The sequence below is a fragment of the Oncorhynchus mykiss genome, chromosome 19, assembly GCF_057628025.1.
Source record: "Oncorhynchus mykiss isolate SJ-2025 chromosome 19, ASM5762802v1, whole genome shotgun sequence".
Lineage (NCBI taxonomy): Eukaryota > Metazoa > Chordata > Actinopteri > Salmoniformes > Salmonidae > Oncorhynchus > Oncorhynchus mykiss.
The window spans coordinates 71,498,941-71,518,224 of NC_143040.1; the positions used below are offsets into that span (position 1 = coordinate 71,498,941).

At 45.7% G+C, this 19,284-nt stretch overlaps 1 protein-coding gene across 3 annotated transcripts in view; it reads left to right on the forward strand.

Moving 5' to 3' along the window:
• LOC110512290 (alpha-actinin-1) overlaps positions 1-19,284 on the forward strand; it is a 124,018-nt gene that overhangs the window by 18,702 nt on the left and 86,032 nt on the right. For all 3 annotated transcript variants that reach the window (XM_036955342.2, XM_036955343.2, XM_036955344.2), the window contains exon 2: positions 17,648-17,762. In XM_036955342.2, the coding sequence (XP_036811237.2) occupies positions 17,648-17,762 (115 nt within the window). The remainder of the gene's footprint in view (positions 1-17,647; positions 17,763-19,284) is intronic.

Genomic DNA, 19,284 nt, shown 5'->3' on the forward strand with positions numbered 1-19,284 from the left:
GTTTAACAGTCTGACGGCCTTGAGATAGAAGCTGTTTTTTCAGTCTCTCGGTCCCAGCTTTGATGCACCTGTACTGACCTCGCCTTCTGGATGATAGCGGGGTGAACAGGCAGTGGCTCGGGTGGTTGTTGTCCTTGATGATCTTTTTTTTTGGCCTTCTTCTCTCAATTCTAAACTGGGACAAAGCTCAGTTGTGTGTGTGTGTGTGTGTGTGTGTGTGTGTGTGTGTGTGTGTGTGTGTGTGTGTGTGTGTGTGTGTGTGTGTGTGTGTGTGTGTGTGTGGCTCTATCAGCACATTGATCGTCTGATCCACTCGGTAGTGTAGTTGTGGCAGTGAGTTAGAATAGAGTTCAGACAGATCTATAGGCTTCAGCTCATATTATTGGATTCCCCGTAGATGAATGGCTCTGTGGTGATACTTACTCACCCATTAGGACCAGGACTGAAGAGTAGTAAAACAGCTAGTGTGTTAATAGTATATTTAAGCCATAAGGCAACTCCAGCGTTTGTGGTATATTGGCAATTGTAAACTGATTGGTATTGAGCCCTGAATGCTAATTGGCTGACTGCCGTGGTGTATTAGACGGTATACCACAGGTATGACAAAAACATTTATTTATACTGCTCTAATTACGTTGGGGGTGTGTGGTATATTGCCGATATACCACGGCCAAGGCCTGTATCCAGGAACTCCGCGTTAACGGTGTGCCGAAAAACAGCCATTAGCCGTGGTATATTGGCAATATACCACACACCCTCGTGCCTTATTTCTTCAGTATACCACTCCCTTCATGTCGTGCCTAAGAACAGCCATTAGGTATATGGCCAGTATACCACGGCCAAGGCCTGTATCCAGGAACTCCGCTTCTTGTCGTGCTTAAGAACAGCCATTAGGTATATGGCCAGTATACCACGGCCAAGGCCTGTATCCAGGAACTCCGCTTCATGTCGTGCCTAAGAACAGCTGATGGTATATGGTATATGGCCAGTATACCACGGCCAAGGCCTGTATCCAGGAACTCCGCTTCATGTCGTGCCTAAGAACAGCTGATGGTATATGGTATATGGCCAGTATACCACGGCCAAGGCCTGTATCCAGGAACTCCGCTTCATGTCGTGCCTAAGAACAGCTGATGGTATATGGTATATGGCCAGTATACCACGGCCAAGGCCTGTATCCAGGAACTCCGCTTCATGTCGTGCCTAAGAACAGCTGATGGTATATGGTATATGGCCAGTATACCACGGCCAAGGCCTGTATCCAGGAACTCCGCTTCATGTCGTGCCTAAGAACAGCTGATGGTATATGGTATATGGCCAGTATACCACGGCCAAGGCCTGTATCCAGGAACTCCGCTTCATGTCGTGCCTAAGAACAGCTGATGGTATATGGTATATGGCCAGTATACTAGACCTTATTATTGCTTAAATATATTATTGTGATAAAAGCTGTTGGCTCATAGTGTTAACTGTTATCAGAGCTTTACTGATGAATCTCTGTTCAACACCCTCTACAATCACCTCCTCAGACCACCCAGCCCTCTACCATCACCTCCTCAGACCACCCAGCCCTCACCTCCTCTACCATCACCTCCTCAGACCACCCAGCCCTCACCTCCTCTACAATCACCTCCTCTACAATCACCTCCTCAGACCACCCAGCCCTCACCTCCTCTACCATCACCTCCTCAGACCACCCAGCCCTCACCTCCTCTACCATCACCTCCTCAGACCACCCAGCCCTCACCTCCTCTACAATCACCTCCTCTACCATCACCTCCTCTACAATCACCTCCTCAGAACACCCAGCTCTCTACAATCACCTCCTCTACCATCACCTCCTCAGACCACCCAGCTCTCACCTCCTCTACCATCACCTCCTCAGACCACCCAATCACCTCCTCTACCATCACCTCCTCTACCATCACTTCCTCAGACCACCCAGTCCTCTACCATCACCTCCTCAGACCACCCAATCACCTCCTCTACCATCACCTCCTCAGACCACCCAGTCCTCTACCATCCCCTCCTCAGACCACCCAGTCCTCTACCATCACCTCCTCTACCATCACCTCCTCAGACCACCCAGTCCTCTACCATCACCTCCTCAGACCACCCAGTCCTCTACATTCACCTCCTCAGACCACCCAGTCCTCTACCATCACCTCCTCAGACCACCCAGTCCTCTCCATTATTTTATGCTCCAGTTCTTATGGCTGTGTGTGTGTGTGTGTGTGTGTGTGTGCTGCTCCACTGCGGTGGTGTTGTGAGGGCCCTTGGCCAGCCAGGCACTGTGTAAAGTGCTGGCAGGGGTTTTCTAGCTGGATTCTAGATAGTGAATAACTGTTCTGGGTACAGGGGTTAGAGTTGTCAGTGTGGGTGTTAGGGTGAAGAACTGTTCTGGGTACAGGGGTTAGAGCTGTCAGTGTGGGTGTTAGGATGAATAACTGTTCTGGGTACAGGGGTTAGAGCTGTCAGTGTGGGTGTTAGGGTGAATAACTGTTCTGGGTACAGGGGTTAGAGCTGTCAGTGTGGGTGTTAGGGTGAATAACTGTTCTGGGTACAGGGGTTAGAGCTGTCAGTGTGGGTGTTAGGGTGAAGAACTGTTCTGGGTACAGGGGTTAGAGCTGTCAGTGTGGGTGTTAGGGTGAAGAACTGTTCTGGGTACAGGGGTTAGAGCTGTCAGTGTGGGTGTTAGGATGAAGAACTGTTCTGGGTACAGGGATTAGAGCTGTCAGTGTGGGTGTTAGGGTGAAGAACTGTTCTGGGTACAGGGGTTAGAGCTGTCAGTGTGGGTGTTCATGACTCCATCTCCATATCTCTCCCATGTGTCTGTTCGAGCTGGCAGTCTGTCTCTATGCTGCTCAAGGTAATTGTCCTATAGACGTGTGAGCCTGTGAAGCTGGTTTGTAGACTATAGCTGTGATTGGAGGACAGGAGGTGGCGGGTGTCAGATGTCAGGTAATGGAGGTCAACATGGATCTGGTTTAAGTAGCAACATGCCCGGCCACAATGATGGAAAATGTTGAACTTGAGTTATTTGTTTCCGGCCCTGTTCTTACTGAAAAAAAAAACGTGAAGCTTCTATTGTTCACTCCTGTTGTTGTTTCTAGTGAAACCAACCAACTCAAGGGGCGGCAGGGTAGCCTAGTGGTTAGAGCGTTGGACTAGTAGGTTGCAAGTTCATATCCCCGAGCTGACATGGTACAAATCTGTCGTTCTGCCCCTGAACAAGGCAGTTAACCCACTGTTCCTAGGCTGTCATTGAAAATAATAATTTGTTCTTAAATGACTTGCCTAGTTAAATAAAGGTTAAAAAAACTCAATTCTCACTGAACTGAAATTAAGTTTGTAATATGTGAAACTGACCCTGTGCTGGTTTCTGTAAGTGGTGACACTGGTGGTTCCTAATAGAGTTGTATTGTGAAGGGGGCAGGGGTCATGTGTGGAAGTACTGCTGAGTCCAGTCTGAAAGAACACAAAGTTGTTGTGGCTAAGCCTCTCCTGAGGGTTCCTACTATCCGGGATCCTTGGGAAGTCCCTTAACTTAACTCTTACCCTAACCTTAACTCTTACCCTAACCTTAAACATTTTACGTTTCAACTTCAGTAGGGTAATGTCAGAGTTTGGACGTCCCAAGGATGCCAGCTGTACTTTCAAGTTTTTAATGTTTTTATTGTATTTTATTTATTTATTGTTTTTAATGTTTTTATTTAACCCTTACCAGGTAAGTTGACTGAGAACACATTCTCATTTACAGCAACGACCTGGGGAATAGTTACAGGGGAGACGAGGGGGATTAATGAGCCAATTGGAAGTTGGGATGTTTTAGTGGCCATGATGGTTTGAGGGCCAGATTGGGAGTTTAGCCAGGACACCGGGGTTAACACTCCTACTCTTATGATAAGTGCCATGAGATCCTTAGTGACCTCACAGAGAGTCAGGACACCTGTTTAACATCCCATCTGAAAGACTGCACCCTACACAGGGCAATGTCCCCAATCACTGCCCTGGGGCATTGGGCTATTTTCTTTAGACCTGAGGAAAGGGTGCCTCCTCCAACACCACTTCCAGCAGCATCTGGTCTCCCATCTAGTGACTGATCAGGACCAACCCTGCTTAGCTTCAGAATCAAAGGGAAAGGGGGATATCTAGTCAGTTGGAAAGGGAAAGAGGGATTCCTAGTCAGTTGGAAAGGGAAAGAGGGATTCCTAGTCAGTTGGAAAGGGAAAGAGGGATTACTAGTCTGTTGGAAAGAGGGATTACTAGTCTGTTGGAAAGGGAAAGAGGGATTCCTAGTCAGTTGGAAAGGGGGATTCCTAGTCAGTTGGAAAGGGAAAGAGGGATTCCTAGTCAGTTGGAAAGGGAAAGAGGGATTCCTAGTCAGTTGGAAAGGGAAAGAGGGATTACTAGTCAGTTGGAAAGGGAAAGAGGGATTCCTAGTCAGTTGGAAAGGGAAAGAGGGATTACTAGTCTGTTGGAAAGGGAAAGAGGGATTACTAGTCAGTTGGAAAGGGAAAGAGGGATTCCTAGTCAGTTGGAAAGGGGGATTCCTAGTCAGTTGGAAAGGGAAAGAGGGATTCCTAGTCAGTTGGAAAGGGAAAGAGGGATTCCTAGTCAGTTGGAAAGGGAAAGAGGGATTCCTAGTCAGTTGGAAAGGGAAAGAGGGATTACTAGTCTGTTGGAAAGGGAAAGAGGGATTACTAGTCTGTTGGAAAGGGAAAGAGGGATTCCTAGTCAGTTGGAAAGGGGGATTCCTAGTCAGTTGGAAAGGGAAAGAGGGATTCCTAGTCAGTTGGAAAGGGACAGAGGGATTCCTAGTCAGTTGGAAAGGGAAAGAGGGATTACTAGTCTGTTGGAAAGGGGGATTCCTAGTCAGTTGGAAAGGGAAAGGGGGATTACTAGTCAGTTGGAAAGGGGGATTCCTAGTCAGTTGGAAAGGGAAAGAGGGATTCCTAGTCAGTTGGAAAGGGAAAGAGGGATTCCTAGTCTGTTGGAAAGGGGGATTCCTAGTCAGTTGGAAAGGGGGATTCCTAGTCAGTTGAAAAGGGGGATTCCTAGTCAGTTGAAAAGGGGGATTCCTAGTCAGTTGAAAAGGGGGATTCCTAGTCAGTTGAAAAGGGGGATTCCTAGTCAGTTGTAAAGGGGGATTCCTAGTCAGTTGTAAAGGGGGATTCCTAGTCAGTTGGAAAGGGGGATTCCTAGTCAGTTGGAAAGGGGGATTCCTAGTCAGTTGGAAAGGGAAAGAGGGATTCCTAGTCTGTTGGAAAGGGAAAGGGGGATTCCTAGTCAGTTGGAAAGGGGGATTCCTAGTCAGTTGAAAAGGGGGATTCCTAGTCAGTTGTAAAGGGGGATTCCTAGTCAGTTGTACAGGGGGATATCTAGTTGTAAAGGGAAAGGGGGATATCTAGTCAGTTGGAAAGGGAAAGGGGGATTCCTAGTCTGTTGTAAAGGGGGATATCTAGTCAGTTGGAAAGGGGGATATCTAGTCAGTTGTAAAGGGGGATATCTAGTCAGTTGTAAAGGGAAAGGGGGATTCCTAGTCAGTTGGAAAGGGGGATTCCTAGTCAGTTGGAAAGGGGGATATCTAGTCAGTTGTGAAGGGGGATATCTAGTCAGTTGTGAAAGGGGATATCTAGTCAGTTGTAAAGGGGGATACCTAGTCAGTTGTAAAGGGGGATACCTAGTCAGTTGTAAAGGGGGATACCTAGTCAGTTGTAAAGGGGGATACCTAGTCAGTTGTAAAGGGGGATACCCAGTCTCTCTCACCTGTATCCCCACAAGCCAGTCTCTCTCACCTGTATCCCCACACTTCATCAACCACAAGCCAGTCTCTCTCACCTGTATCCCCACAAGCCAGTCTCTCTCACCTGTATCCCCACGCTTAATCACCACCCTCATAGTACTCAAACAGCATCCATCTTCACTCCTTTGCGTATCTGAGTAACAAGCAGACTGTACTGATAGTTTGTGCTGAGTCGTTGTGGTCAGCAAACGGGTAGCACCTGCTCTATATAAGCAAGCCAAAGCTTTCAATGAATTGTCCCAATGCACCTTGTGTTGCGATTACTACAGACGGATGGACCTCCAGGGCTACAGTGGACAGTCCATCACATTACCCACTACATTACCCACTACATTACCCACAACATTACCCACAACATTACCCATCACATTACCCACAACATTACTCATCACATTACCCATCACATTACCCATCACATTACCCACCACCCTACCCACCACATTACCCACAACATTGCCCACAACATTATCCATCACATTACCCATCACATTACCCACCACATTACCCATCACATTACCCATCACTTTACCCACCACATTACCCATCACATTACCCATCATTTTACCCATCACATTACCCATCACATTACCCACCACATTACCCATCACATTATCCACCACATTACCCCTCACATTACCCACCACATTACCCACCACATTACCCATCACATTACCCATCACATTACCCATCACATTACCCATCATTTTACCCACCACATTACCCACCACATTACCCCTCACATTACCCACCACATTACCCCTCACATTATCCACCACATTACCCACCACATTACCCATCACATTACCCACCACATTACCCACCACATTACCCACCACATTGCCTATCACATTACCCACCACATTACCCACCACATTACCCATCACATTACCCACCACATTACCCACCACATTACCCACCACATTACCCACCACATTACCCACCACATTGCCCATCACATTACCCACCACATTGTCCATCACATTACCCACCACATTACCCATCACATACCCATCACATTACCCATCACATTACCCACCACATTGCCCATCACATTACCCACAACATTACCCATCACATTACCCACCACATTACCCATCACATTACCCATCACATTACCCATCACATTACCCATCACATTACCCACCACATTGCCCATCACATTACCCACAACATTACCCATCACATTACCCACCACATTACCCATCACATTACCCACAACATTACCCATCACATTACCCATCACATTAGCACTGGAGTGGGAGATTTGATATATATAACTACTTTGATAGATATACAGTAACTACACTGCTCAAAAAAATGAAGGGAACACTTAAACAACACAATGTAACTCCAAGTCAATCACACTTCTGTGAAATCAAACTGTCCACTTAGGAAGCAACACTGATTGACAATAAATTTCACATGCTGTTGTGCAAATGGAATAGACAACAGGTGGAAATTATAGGCAATTAGCAAGACACCCCCAATAAAGGAGTGGTTCTGCAGGTGGTAACCACAGACCACTTCTCAGTTCCTATGCTGGCGGTGCTTTCACTCTAGTGGTAGCATGAGACGGAGTCTACAACCCACACAAGTGGCTCAGGTAGTGCAGCTCATCCAGGATCGCACATCAATGCGAGCTGTGGCAAGAAGGTTTGCTGTGTCTGTCAGCGTAGTGTCCATAGCATGGAGGCGCTACCAGGAGACAGGCCAGTACATCAGGAGACGTGGAGGAGGCCGTAGGAGGGCAACAACCCAGCAGCAGGACCGCTACCTCCGCCTTTGTGCAAGGAGGAGCAGGAGGAGCACTGCCAGAGTCCTGCAAAATGACCTCCAGCAGGCCACAAATGTGCATGTGTCTGCTCAAACGGTCAGAAACAGACTCCATGAGGGTGGTATGAGGGCCCGACGTCCACAGGTGGGGGTTGTGCTTACAGCCCAACACCGTGCAGGACGTTTGGCATTTGCCAGAGAACACCAAGATTGGCAAATTCGCCACTGGCGCCCTGTGCTCTTCACAGATGAAAGCAAGTTCACACTGAGCACATGTGACAGATGTGACAGAGTCTGGAGATGCCGTGGAGAACGTTCTGCTGCCTGCAACATCCTCCAGCATGACCGGTTTGGCGGTGGGTCAGTCATGGTGTGGGGTGGCATTTCTTTGGGGGGCCACACAGCCCTCCATGTGCTCGCCAGAGGTAGCCTGATCCTCAGACCCCTTGTGAGACCATATGCTGGTGCGGTTGGCCCTGGGTTCCTCCTAATGCAAGACAATGCTAGACCTCATGTGGCTGGAGTCTGTCAGCAGTTTCTGCAAGAGGAAGGCATTGATGCTATGGACTGGCCCGCCCGTTCCCCAGACCTGAATCCAATTGAGCACATCTAGGACATCATGTCTCGCTCCATCCACCAACGCCACGTTGCACCACAGACTGTCCAGGAGTTGGCGCATGCTTTAGTCCAGGTCTGGGAGGAGATCCCTCAGGAGACCATCCGCCACCTTATCAGGAGCATGCCCAGGCGTTGTAGGGAGGTCATACAGGCACATGGAGGCCACACACACTACTGAGCCTCATTTTGACTTGTTTTAAGGACATTACATCAAAGTTGGATCAGCCTGTAGTGTGGTTTTCCACTTTAATTTTGAGTGTGACTCCAAATCCAGACCTCCATGGGTTGATAAATTAGATTTCCATTGATCATTTTTGTGTGAATTTGTTGTCAGCACATTCAACTATGTAAAGAAAAAAGTATTTAATAAGAATATTTCATTCATTCAGATCTAGGATGTGTTATTTTAGTGTTCCCTTTATTTTTTTTAGCAGTGTATATATAACTACTTTGATATATAGAACCCCTTTGATAGATATAACTATATAGAACCCCATTTGGTATATAGAACTAGTTCTAACTACTTTGATGTATAGAACTCATTTTATATATATATAGAACTACATAGAACCCATTTGGTATATAGAACTATGTATAACTACTTTGGTATATAGAACCCATTTGATAAATAGAACCCCTTTGATATATAGAACCCCTTTGATAGATATTACTATATATAACTACTTTGGTATATATAACTGTATAGAAATCCTTTGATATATATAGAACTACATAGAACCCATTTGATATATAGAACCCCTTTGATATATAGAACCCCTTTGATATATAGAACCCCTTTGATAGATATTACTATATATAACTACTTTGGTATATATAACTGTATAGAAATCCTTTGATATATATAGAACTACATAGAACCCATTTGATATATAGAACCCCTTTGATATATAGAACCCCTTTGATATATAGAACCCCTCTGATATATAGAACTCCTTTGATATATAGAACCCCTCTGATATATAGAACCCCTCTGATATATAGAATCCCTTTGATAGATATTACTATATATAACTACTTTGGTATATATATAACTGTATAGAAATCCTTTGATATATATAGAACTACATAGAACCCATTTGATATATAGAATCCCTTTGATATATAGAACCCCTTTGATATATAGAACCCCTATGATATATAGAATCCCTTTGATATATAGAACCCCTTTGATATATAGAACCCCTATGATATATAGAATCCCTTTGATATATAGAACCCCTCTGATATATAGAACCCCTCTGATATATAGAACCCCTTTGATATATAGAATCCCTTTGATATATAGAACCCCTTTGATATATAGAACCCCTTTGATATATAGAACCCCTTTGATATATATAATCCCTTTGATATATAGAACCCCTCTGATATATAGAACCCCTCTGATATATAGAACCCCTTTGATATATAGAACCCCTTTGATATATAGAACCCCTCTGATATATAGAACCCCTCTGATATATAGAATCCCTTTGATATATAGAACCCCTTTGATATATAGAACCCCTTTGATATATAGAACCCCTTTGATATATATAATCCCTTTGATATATAGAACCCCTCTGATATATAGAACCCCTCTGATATATAGAACCCCTTTGATATATAGAACCCCTTTGATATATAGAACCCCTCTGATATATAGAACCCCTTTGATATATAGAACCCCTCTGATATATAGAACCCCTCTGATATATAGAACCCCTCTGATATATAGAACCCCTTTGATATATAGAACCCCTTTGATATATAGAACCCCTTTGATATATAGAACCCCTCTGATATATAGAACCCCTATGCTTGTATTCAACACATTATTTCCCTGTGCTACTAGCTAGCATTTCATTTGCAACAGCGCAGGCTTGTATGAACCTTGAAACATATATGAATTCGACCCCCCCCCCCCCCCCATATAGTAGAGTTAACGTTGTCGTTAATCAGTTAGCCATTTTTCTGCTCAGCATCATCGTTAATATGGATAGAAATGTCAATGTAAAACAAATGAATCAAAGGAAAAAGGAAGCTCGTTATCTGCCATTTCAGAGTTCGATGTGACTGGGTTAGCTTTTGTTAGCTGTTGTCTTCTAAAATCCCCATTACTCTCTGGGGTAGGGGTAGAACCCTCAAGGTTCTTGGCCTTCACATAAAGAACCTTTTTTTTTTTTTTAATTAATGGATTATTTTAATCTCATCCAAAGAACCAAAAGGGTTTATATAGAACCTCAAAGAACCAAAAGGGTCTATATAGATACTACTGTCCTCTCTGCACCCCGTGGAGGATAAGGTCTCAACCAGCCCAGCTGGACGGCCCTTTGGACCAACTGCACCGTCAGGCCAGGAGAACGCTGACCACAACACTCAGTCATGTGATCGTGAGGATGGCTGCCAGGCCAGGGGTGGTTTGATGTCTGTTGCTGCTGCCAAACGGCCTGAGTGACCTACAGAGGGGGAGAGGGAGCAGGGGAGAGAGACAGAAGGGGGGAGAGAGACAGAGGTGCAGGGCGAGAGGGGGAGAGAGACAGAGGGGGAAAGAGAGACAGAGGAAAAGAGAGAGAGATGGCTGGTGAAGCTTGAGGAAGGCAAGCAGGCTACAGACAAGTCTATGTAGCAGTTGCTCAGAAGTAGTAGCAAGCTGCTCAGTAGTAGCATAGCTCTCTGTACGTCAACATAGGACACCTTTTACATTAGTTGACATCTTCAGTGACTGTCCATGCCGCTGCTGCTGTCTTTCTCCAGAGGAGCTGGGTTTGGTTTGATTGTTTAGTTGGTTAGCTGCTCCTCTCTTTCTCCAGAGGAGCTGGGTTTGGTTTGATTGTTTGGTTGGTTAGCTGCTCCTCTCTTTCTCCAGAGGAGCTGGGTTTGGTTTGATTGCTTGGTTGGTTAGCTGCTCCCAGCACGGCCGTGTGATGTTGACACATTCTCCCCAACACACTCACGCATCTGAAACCTGTTCTTAGCCCTACCACATCCTTTTATGGATAGGCTATATGTTATAATTAGCCACTCCCTTTCTGTTGAAGTGAGGTCCACTCCCAACCAGCCAGCTCACCAGCCACCAGGGCTTTCAAGTGGCTTTTCCTCTTCTATGGAACACATGTAACAGGCTGTTCTGCTGGATTCATAAAGACTGGGGTCTGTCTCTCTGTTCTCTCTGTTCTGCTGGTTTCATAGAGGCTGGGGTCTCTCTGTTCTCTCTGTTCTGCTGGTTTCATAGAGGCTGGGGTCTCTCTGTTCTCTCTGTTCTGCTGGTTTCATAGAGGCTGGGGTCTCTCTGTTCTCTCTGTTCTGCTGGTTTCATAGAGGCTGGGGTCTCTCTGTTCTCTCTGTTCTGCTGGTTTCATAGAGGCTGGGGTCTCTCTGTTCTCTCTGTTCTGCTGGTTTCATAGAGGCTGGGGTCTCTCTGTTCTCTCTGTTCTGCTGGTTTCATAGAGACTGGTCTCTCTGTTCTGCTGGTTTCATAGAGACTGGTGTCTCTCTGTTGGTTTCATAGAGACTGGTGTCTCTCTGCTGGTTTCATAGAGACTGGTGTCTCTCTGCTGGTTTCATAGAGACTGGTGTCTCTCTGCTGGTTTCATAAAGACTGGTGTCTCTCTGCTGGTTTCATAGAGACTGGTGTCTCTCTGTTGGTTTCATAGAGACTGGTGTCTCTCTGCTGGTTTCATAGAGGCTGGGGTCTCTCTGTTCTCTCTGTTCTGCTGGTTTCATAGAGACTGGTCTCTCTGTTCTGCTGGTTTCATAGAGACTGGTGTCTCTCTGTTGGTTTCATAGAGACTGGTGTCTCTCTGCTGGTTTCATAGAGACTGGTGTCTCTCTGCTGGTTTCATAGAGACTGGTGTCTCTCTGCTGGTTTCATAAAGACTGGTGTCTCTCTGCTGGTTTCATAGAGACTGGTGTCTCTCTGCTGGTTTCATAAAGACTGGTGTCTCTCTGCTGGTTTCATAGAGACTGGTGTCTCTCTGTTGGTTTCATAGAGACTGGTGTCTCTCTGCTGGTTTCATAAAGACTGATGTCTCTCTGTTCTCTCTGTTCTGCTGGTTTCATAAAGACTGGTGTCTCTCTGTTCTGCTGGTTTCATAGCGACTGGGGTATCTGTTGGTTTCATAGAGACTGGGGTATCTGCTGGTTTCATAGAGACTGGTGTCTCTCTGCTGGTTTCATAGAGACTGGTGTCTCTCTGCTGGTTTCATAGAGACTGGTGTCTCTCTGCTGGTTTCATAAAGACTGGTTTCTCTCTGCTGGTTTCATAAAGACTGGTGTCTCTCTGCTGGTTTCATAGAGACTGGTGTCTCTCTGCTGGTTTCATAGAGACTGGGGTCTCTCTGCTGGTTTCATAGAGACTGGGGTCTCTCTGCTGGTTTCATAGAGACTGGTGTCTCTCTGCTGGTTTCATAGAGACTGGTGTCTCTCTGTTCTGCTGGTTTCATAGAGACTGGTGTCTCTCTGCTGGTTTCATAGAGACTGGTGTCTCTGCTGGTTTCATAGAGACTGGGGTCTCTCTGCTGGTTTCATAGAGACTGGGGTCTCTCTGCTGGTTTCATAGAGACTGGTGTCTCTCTGCTGGTTTCATAGAGACTGGTGTCTCTCTGTTCTGCTGGTTTCATAAAGACTGGTGTCTCTCTGCTGGTTTCATAAAGACTGGTGTCTCTCTGCTGGTTTCATAAAGACTGGTGTCTCTCTGTTCTCTCTGTTCTGCTGGTTTCATAAAGACTGGTGTCTCTCTGTTCTGCTGGTTTCATAGAGACTGGTGTCTCTCTGCTGGTTTCATAGAGACTGGTGTCTCTCTGTTCTCTCTGTTCTGCTGGTTTCATAAAGACTGGTGTCTCTCTGCTGGTTTCATAGAGACTGGTGTCTCTCTGCTGGTTTCATAGAGACTGGTGTCTCTCTGCTGGTTTCATAGAGACTGGTGTCTCTCTGCTGGTTTCATAGAGACTGGTGTCTCTCTGCTGGTTTCATAGAGACTGGTGTCTCTCTGCTGGTTTCATAGAGACTGGTGTCTCTCTGCTGGTTTCATAGAGACTGGTGTCTCTCTGCTGGTTTCATAAAGGCTGGGGTCTCTCTGTTCTGCTGGTTTCATAAAGACTGGGCTCTCTCTGCTGGTTTCATAAAGACTGGTGTCTCTCTGCTGGTTTCATAGAGACTGGTGTCTCTCTGTTCTGCTGGTTTCATAGAGACCGGTGTCTCTCTGCTGGTTTCATAAAGACTGGGGTCTCTCTGCTGGTTTCATAGAGACTGGTGTCTCTCTGCTGGTTTCATAGAGACTGGTGTCTCTCTGCTGGTTTCATAAAGACTGGTGTCTCTCTGCTGGTTTCATAAAGACTGGGGTCTCTCTGTTCTCTCTATTCTGCTGGTTTCATAAAGACTGGTGTCTCTCTGCTGGTTTCATAGAGACTGGTGTCTCTCTGTTCTGCTGGTTTCATAGAGACTGGTGTCTCTCTGCTGGTTTCATAAAGACTGGTGTCTCTCTGTTCTCTCTGTTCTGCTGGTTTCATAAAGACTGGTGTCTCTCTGCTGGTTTCATAAAGACTGGGGTCTCTCTGTTATCTCTGTTCTGCTGGTTTCATAAAGACTGGTGTCTCTCTGCTGGTTTCATAGAGACTGGTGTCTCTCTGCTGGTTTCATGGAGACTGGTGTCTCTCTGCTGTTTTCATAAAGACTGAGGTCTCTCTGTTCTCTCTGTTCTGCTGGTTTCATAAAGACTGGTGTCTCTCTGCTGGTTTCATAAAGACTGGGGTCTCTCTGTTATCTCTGTTCTGCTGGTTTCATAAAGACTGGTGTCTCTCTGCTGGTTTCATAAAGACTGGTGTCTCTCTGCTGGTTTCATAAAGACTGGGGTCTCTCTGTTCTCTCTGTTCTGCTGGTTTCATAAAGACTGGTGTCTCTCTGTTCTGCTGGTTTCATAAGGACTGGCGTCTCTCTGTTCTCTCTGTTCTGCTGGTTTCATAAACACTGGTGTCTCTGCTGGTTTCATAAAGACTGGGGTCTCTCTGTTCTCTCTGTTCTGCTGGTTTCATAAAGACTGGTGTCTCTCTGCTGGTTTCATAAAGACTGGGGTCTCTCTGTTATCTCTGTTCTGCTGGTTTCATAAAGACTGGTGTCTCTCTGCTGGTTTCATAAAGACTGGGGTCTCTCTGTTCTCTCTGTTCTGCTGGTTTCATAAAGACTGGGGTCTCTCTGTTCTGCTGGTTTCATAAAGGCTGGGGTCTCTCTGCTCTCTCTGTTCTGCTGGTTTCATAAAGACTGGGGTCTCTCTGCTCTCTCTGTTCTGCTGGTTTCATAAAGGCTGGGGTCTCTCTGTTCTCTCTGTTCTGCTGGTTTCATAAAGGCTGGGGTCTCTCTGCTCTCTCTGTTCTGCTGGTTTCATAAAGACTGGGGTCTCTCTGCTCTCTCTGTTCTGCTGGTTTCATAAAGGCTGGGGTCTCTCTGTTCTCTCTGTTCTGCTGGTTTCATAAAGGCTGGGGTCTCTCTGTTCTGCTGGTTTCATAAAGGCTGGGGTCTCTCTGCTCTCTCTGCTCTGCTCTGCTCCAGTTCTGCAGATTGACCTCGTATGTGTATGCATGTGTATGTGTTTATGCCTGCCAGCCGTTGGGCCCTGTGTGTAATTAACCATGGTTCTCATAAAGAGTTGGCTCTCAGCGGGGTGCATAGTGTTATGGCGGGGCTAGTAGTCATGCCAGCTCCCGTTTGGTCGTTCGTGTGTTGAGCTGATGGCTGTTGTAGGCAGGGAGGGAGGCAGAGAGAGAGGGCAAGGGAAGGAGGGAGGGAGGGAGGGAACGTGGGATGCAAGGGCAGATGAAGGAAGGAAAGGAGGGAGGGAGGGCCCAGCCCAGATGTTTCCCATCAACAGGTAGTTAGTTATCTTACTAACAGGCCAGCCATGCCTGGGACGTTCCTGGAGCTGCTGCTGCTCAGCTACAACACAGACAGGCTCACTACTCTACTCTACTCTACTCTACTCTACTCTACTCTACTCTACTCTACTCTACTCTACTCTACTCTACTCTGTTCTACTCTACTCTACTCTGTTCTACTCTGGTCTGTTCTACTCTGGTCTGTTCTACTCTACTCTACTCTGTTCTACTCTACTCTACTCTACTCTGTTCTACTCTATTCTACTCTATTCTACTCTACTCTACTCTACTCTGTTCTACTCTACTCTACTCTGTTCTACTCTACTCTACTCTACTCTGTTCTACTCTATTCTACTCTATTCTACTCTACTCTACTCTACTCTGTTCTACTCTACTCTACTCTGTTCTACTCTACTCTATTCTACTCTACTCTACTCTACTCTGTTCTACTCTACTCTACTCTGTTCTACTCTACTCTACTCTGTTCTACTCTACTCTATTCTACTCTACTCTACTCTACTCTGTTCTACTCTACTCTACTCTGTTCTACTCTACTCTACTCTGTTCTACTCTACTCTACTCTACTCTGTTCTACTCTATTCTACTCTATTCTACTCTACTCTACTCTACTCTGTTCTACTCTACTCTACTCTGTTCTACTCTACTCTACTCTGTTCTACTCTACTCTATTCTACTCTACTCTACTCTACTCTGTTCTACTCTACTCTACTCTGTTCTACTCTACTCTACTCTGTTCTACTCTACTCTACTCTACTCTACTCTACTCTACTCTACTCTGTTCTACTCTACTCTACTCTGTTCTACTCTACTCTACTCTGTTCTACTCTACTCTATTCTACTCTACTCTACTCTACTCTACTCTACTCTACTCTACTCTGTTCTACTCTACTCTATTCTACTCTACTCTACTCTACTCTGTTCTACTCTACTCTACTCTGTTCTACTCTACTCTACTCTACTCTGTTCTACTCTACTCTACTCTGTTCTACTCTACTCTACTCTACTCTACTCTACTCTACTCTACTCTACTCTGTTCTACTCTACTCTACTCTGTTCTACTCTACTCTACTCTGTTCTACTCTACTCTATTCTACTCTACTCTACTCTACTCTACTCTACTCTACTCTACTCTGTTCTACTCTACTCTATTCTACTCTACTCTACTCTACTCTGTTCTACTCTACTCTACTCTGTTCTACTCTACTCTACTCTGTTCTACTCTACTCTATTCTACTCTACTCTACTCTACTCTGTTCTACTCTACTCTACTCTGTTCTACTCTACTCTACTCTGTTCTACTCTACTCTACTCTACTCTACTCTACTCTATTCTACTCTACTCTACTCTACTCTGTTCTACTCTACTCTACTCTGTTCTACTCTACTCTACTCTGTTCTACTCTACTCTACTCTACTCTGTTCTACTCTATTCTACTCTATTCTACTCTACTCTACTCTACTCTGTTCTACTCTACTCTACTCTGTTCTACTCTACTCTACTCTGTTCTACTCTACTCTATTCTACTCTACTCTACTCTACTCTGTTCTACTCTACTCTACTCTGTTCTACTCTACTCTACTCTGTTCTACTCTACTCTATTCTACTCTACTCTACTCTGCTCTACTCTACTCTATTCTACTCTGCTCTACTCTGTTCTACTCTGCTCTACTCTACTCTGTTCGACTCTACTCTGTTCTACTCTACTCTACTCTACTTTACTCTACTCTACTCTGTTCTACTATGTTCTACTCTACTCTGTTCTGCTCTACTGTGTTCTACTCTACTCTGTTCTACTCTGGTCTGTTCTACTCATTTCTCCTCTCCTCCCCAGACGCTCACAGACTCCCACCATCCCATCTGCGTTAGGGTTACTCATGTCTCCTCTCCTCCCCAGATGCTCACAGACTCCCACCATCCCATCTGGGTTAGGGTTACTCATGTCTCCTCTCCTCCCCAGATGCTCACAGACTCCCACCATCCCATCTGGGTTAGGGTTACTCATGTCTCCTCTCCTCGCCAGACGCTCACAGACTCCCACCATCCCATCTGGGTTAGGGTTACTCATGTCTCCTCTCCTCCCCAGACGCTCACAGACTCCCACCATCCCATCTGGGTTAGCGTTACTCATGTCTCCTCTCCTCCCCAGACGCTCACAGACTCCCACCATCCCATCTGGGTTAGGGTTACTCATGTCTCCTCTCCTCCCCAGACGCTCACAGACCCCCACCATCCCATCTGGGTTAGGGTTACTCATGTCTCCTCTCCTCCCCAGACGCTCACAGACTCCCACCATCCCATCTGGGTTAGGGTTACTCATGTCTCCTCTCCTCCCCAGACACTCACAGACTCCCACCATCCCATCTGGGTTAGGGTTAGTTAACTAACACCATGGTAACTAACACCATGGTAACTAACTCATGTCTCCTCTCCTCCCCAGACGTTAACTAACACCATGGTAACTAACACCATGGTAACTAACTCATGTCTCCTCTCCTCCCCAGACGTTAACTAACACCATGGTAACTAACACCATGGTAACTAACTCATGTCTCCTCCCCAGACGTTCACGGCCTGGTGTAACTCCCACCTGAGGAAAGCAGGAACGCAGATCGAGAACATCGAGGAGGACTTCAGAGACGGACTGAAACTCATGCTGCTGTTGGAGGTCATCTCAGGTGAGGAGGAGAGGCCTGGTGCCCACATTATATATCTAGTGGTGCCCACATGATGTATCTCTAATGGTGCCCACATGATGTATCTAATGGTGCCCACATGATGTATCTCTAATGGTGTCCACATGATGTATCTCTAATGGTGCCCACATGATGTATCTCTAATGGTGCCCACATGATGTATCTAATGGTGCCCACATGATGTATCTCTAATGGTGCCCACATGATGTATCTAATGGTGCCCACATGATGTATCTCTAATGGTGTCCACATGATGTATCTCTAATGGTGCCCACATGATGTATCTAATGGTGTCCACATGATGTATATCTAATGGTGCCCACATGATGTATCTAATGGTGCCCACATGATGTATCTAGTGGTGCCCACATTATGTATATCTAATGGTGCCCACATGATGTATCTAATGGTGTCCACATGATGTATCTAGTGGTGCCCACATGATGTATCTAGTGGTGCCCACATTATGTATATCTAATGGTGCCCACATGATGTATCTAATGGTGCCCACATGATGTATCTCTAATGGTGTCCACATGATGTATCTAATGGGGCCCACATGATGTATCTCTAATGGTGTCCACATGATGTATCTAGTGGTGCCCACATTATGTATATCTAATGGTGCCCACATGATGTCTCTAATGGTGTCCACATGATGTATCTATAATTGGTGTCCACATGATGTATCTAATGGTGCCCACATGATGTATATCTAATGGTGCCCACATGATGTATATCTAATGGTGCCCACATGATGTATCTAATGGTGCCCACATGATGTATCTAGTGGTGCCCACATTATGTATATCTAATGGTGCCCACATGATGTATCTAATGGTGCCCACATGATGTATCTAATGGTGCCCACATGATGTATCTAATGGTGCCCACATGATGTATCTAATGGTGCCCACATGATGTATATCTAATGGTGCCCACATGATGTATCTAATGGTGCCCACATGATGTATCTAGTGGTGCCCACATGATGTATATCTAATGGTGCCCACATGATGTATCTAATGGTGCCCACATGATGTATCTAATGGTGCCCACATGATGTATCTAATGGTGCCCACATGATGTATCTCTAACGGCAGAGAACAGAGATATTCACAGCAGAGCCCAGTCCATGTATTTCAATGACAATGACTTCCTAGAACTTTTCCCGAATTCAAACTTTTGTCAGACTTTTCATTGATGCCAGGATGTGTGTATGTGATCTACTAACACTGTAGCCTACTAACAGCATACCAACAGGAACATAGCAACAGGAACATAGCAACAAGAACATAGCAACAGGAACATAGCAACAGGAACATAGCAACAGGAACATAGCAACAGGAACATAGCAACAGGAACATAGCAACAGGAACATAGCAACAGGAACATAGCAACAGGAACATAGTAACAAGAACATAGTAACAGGAACATAGCAACAGGAATATAGCAACAGGAACATAGTAACAGGAACATAGCAACAGGAACATAGCGACAGGAA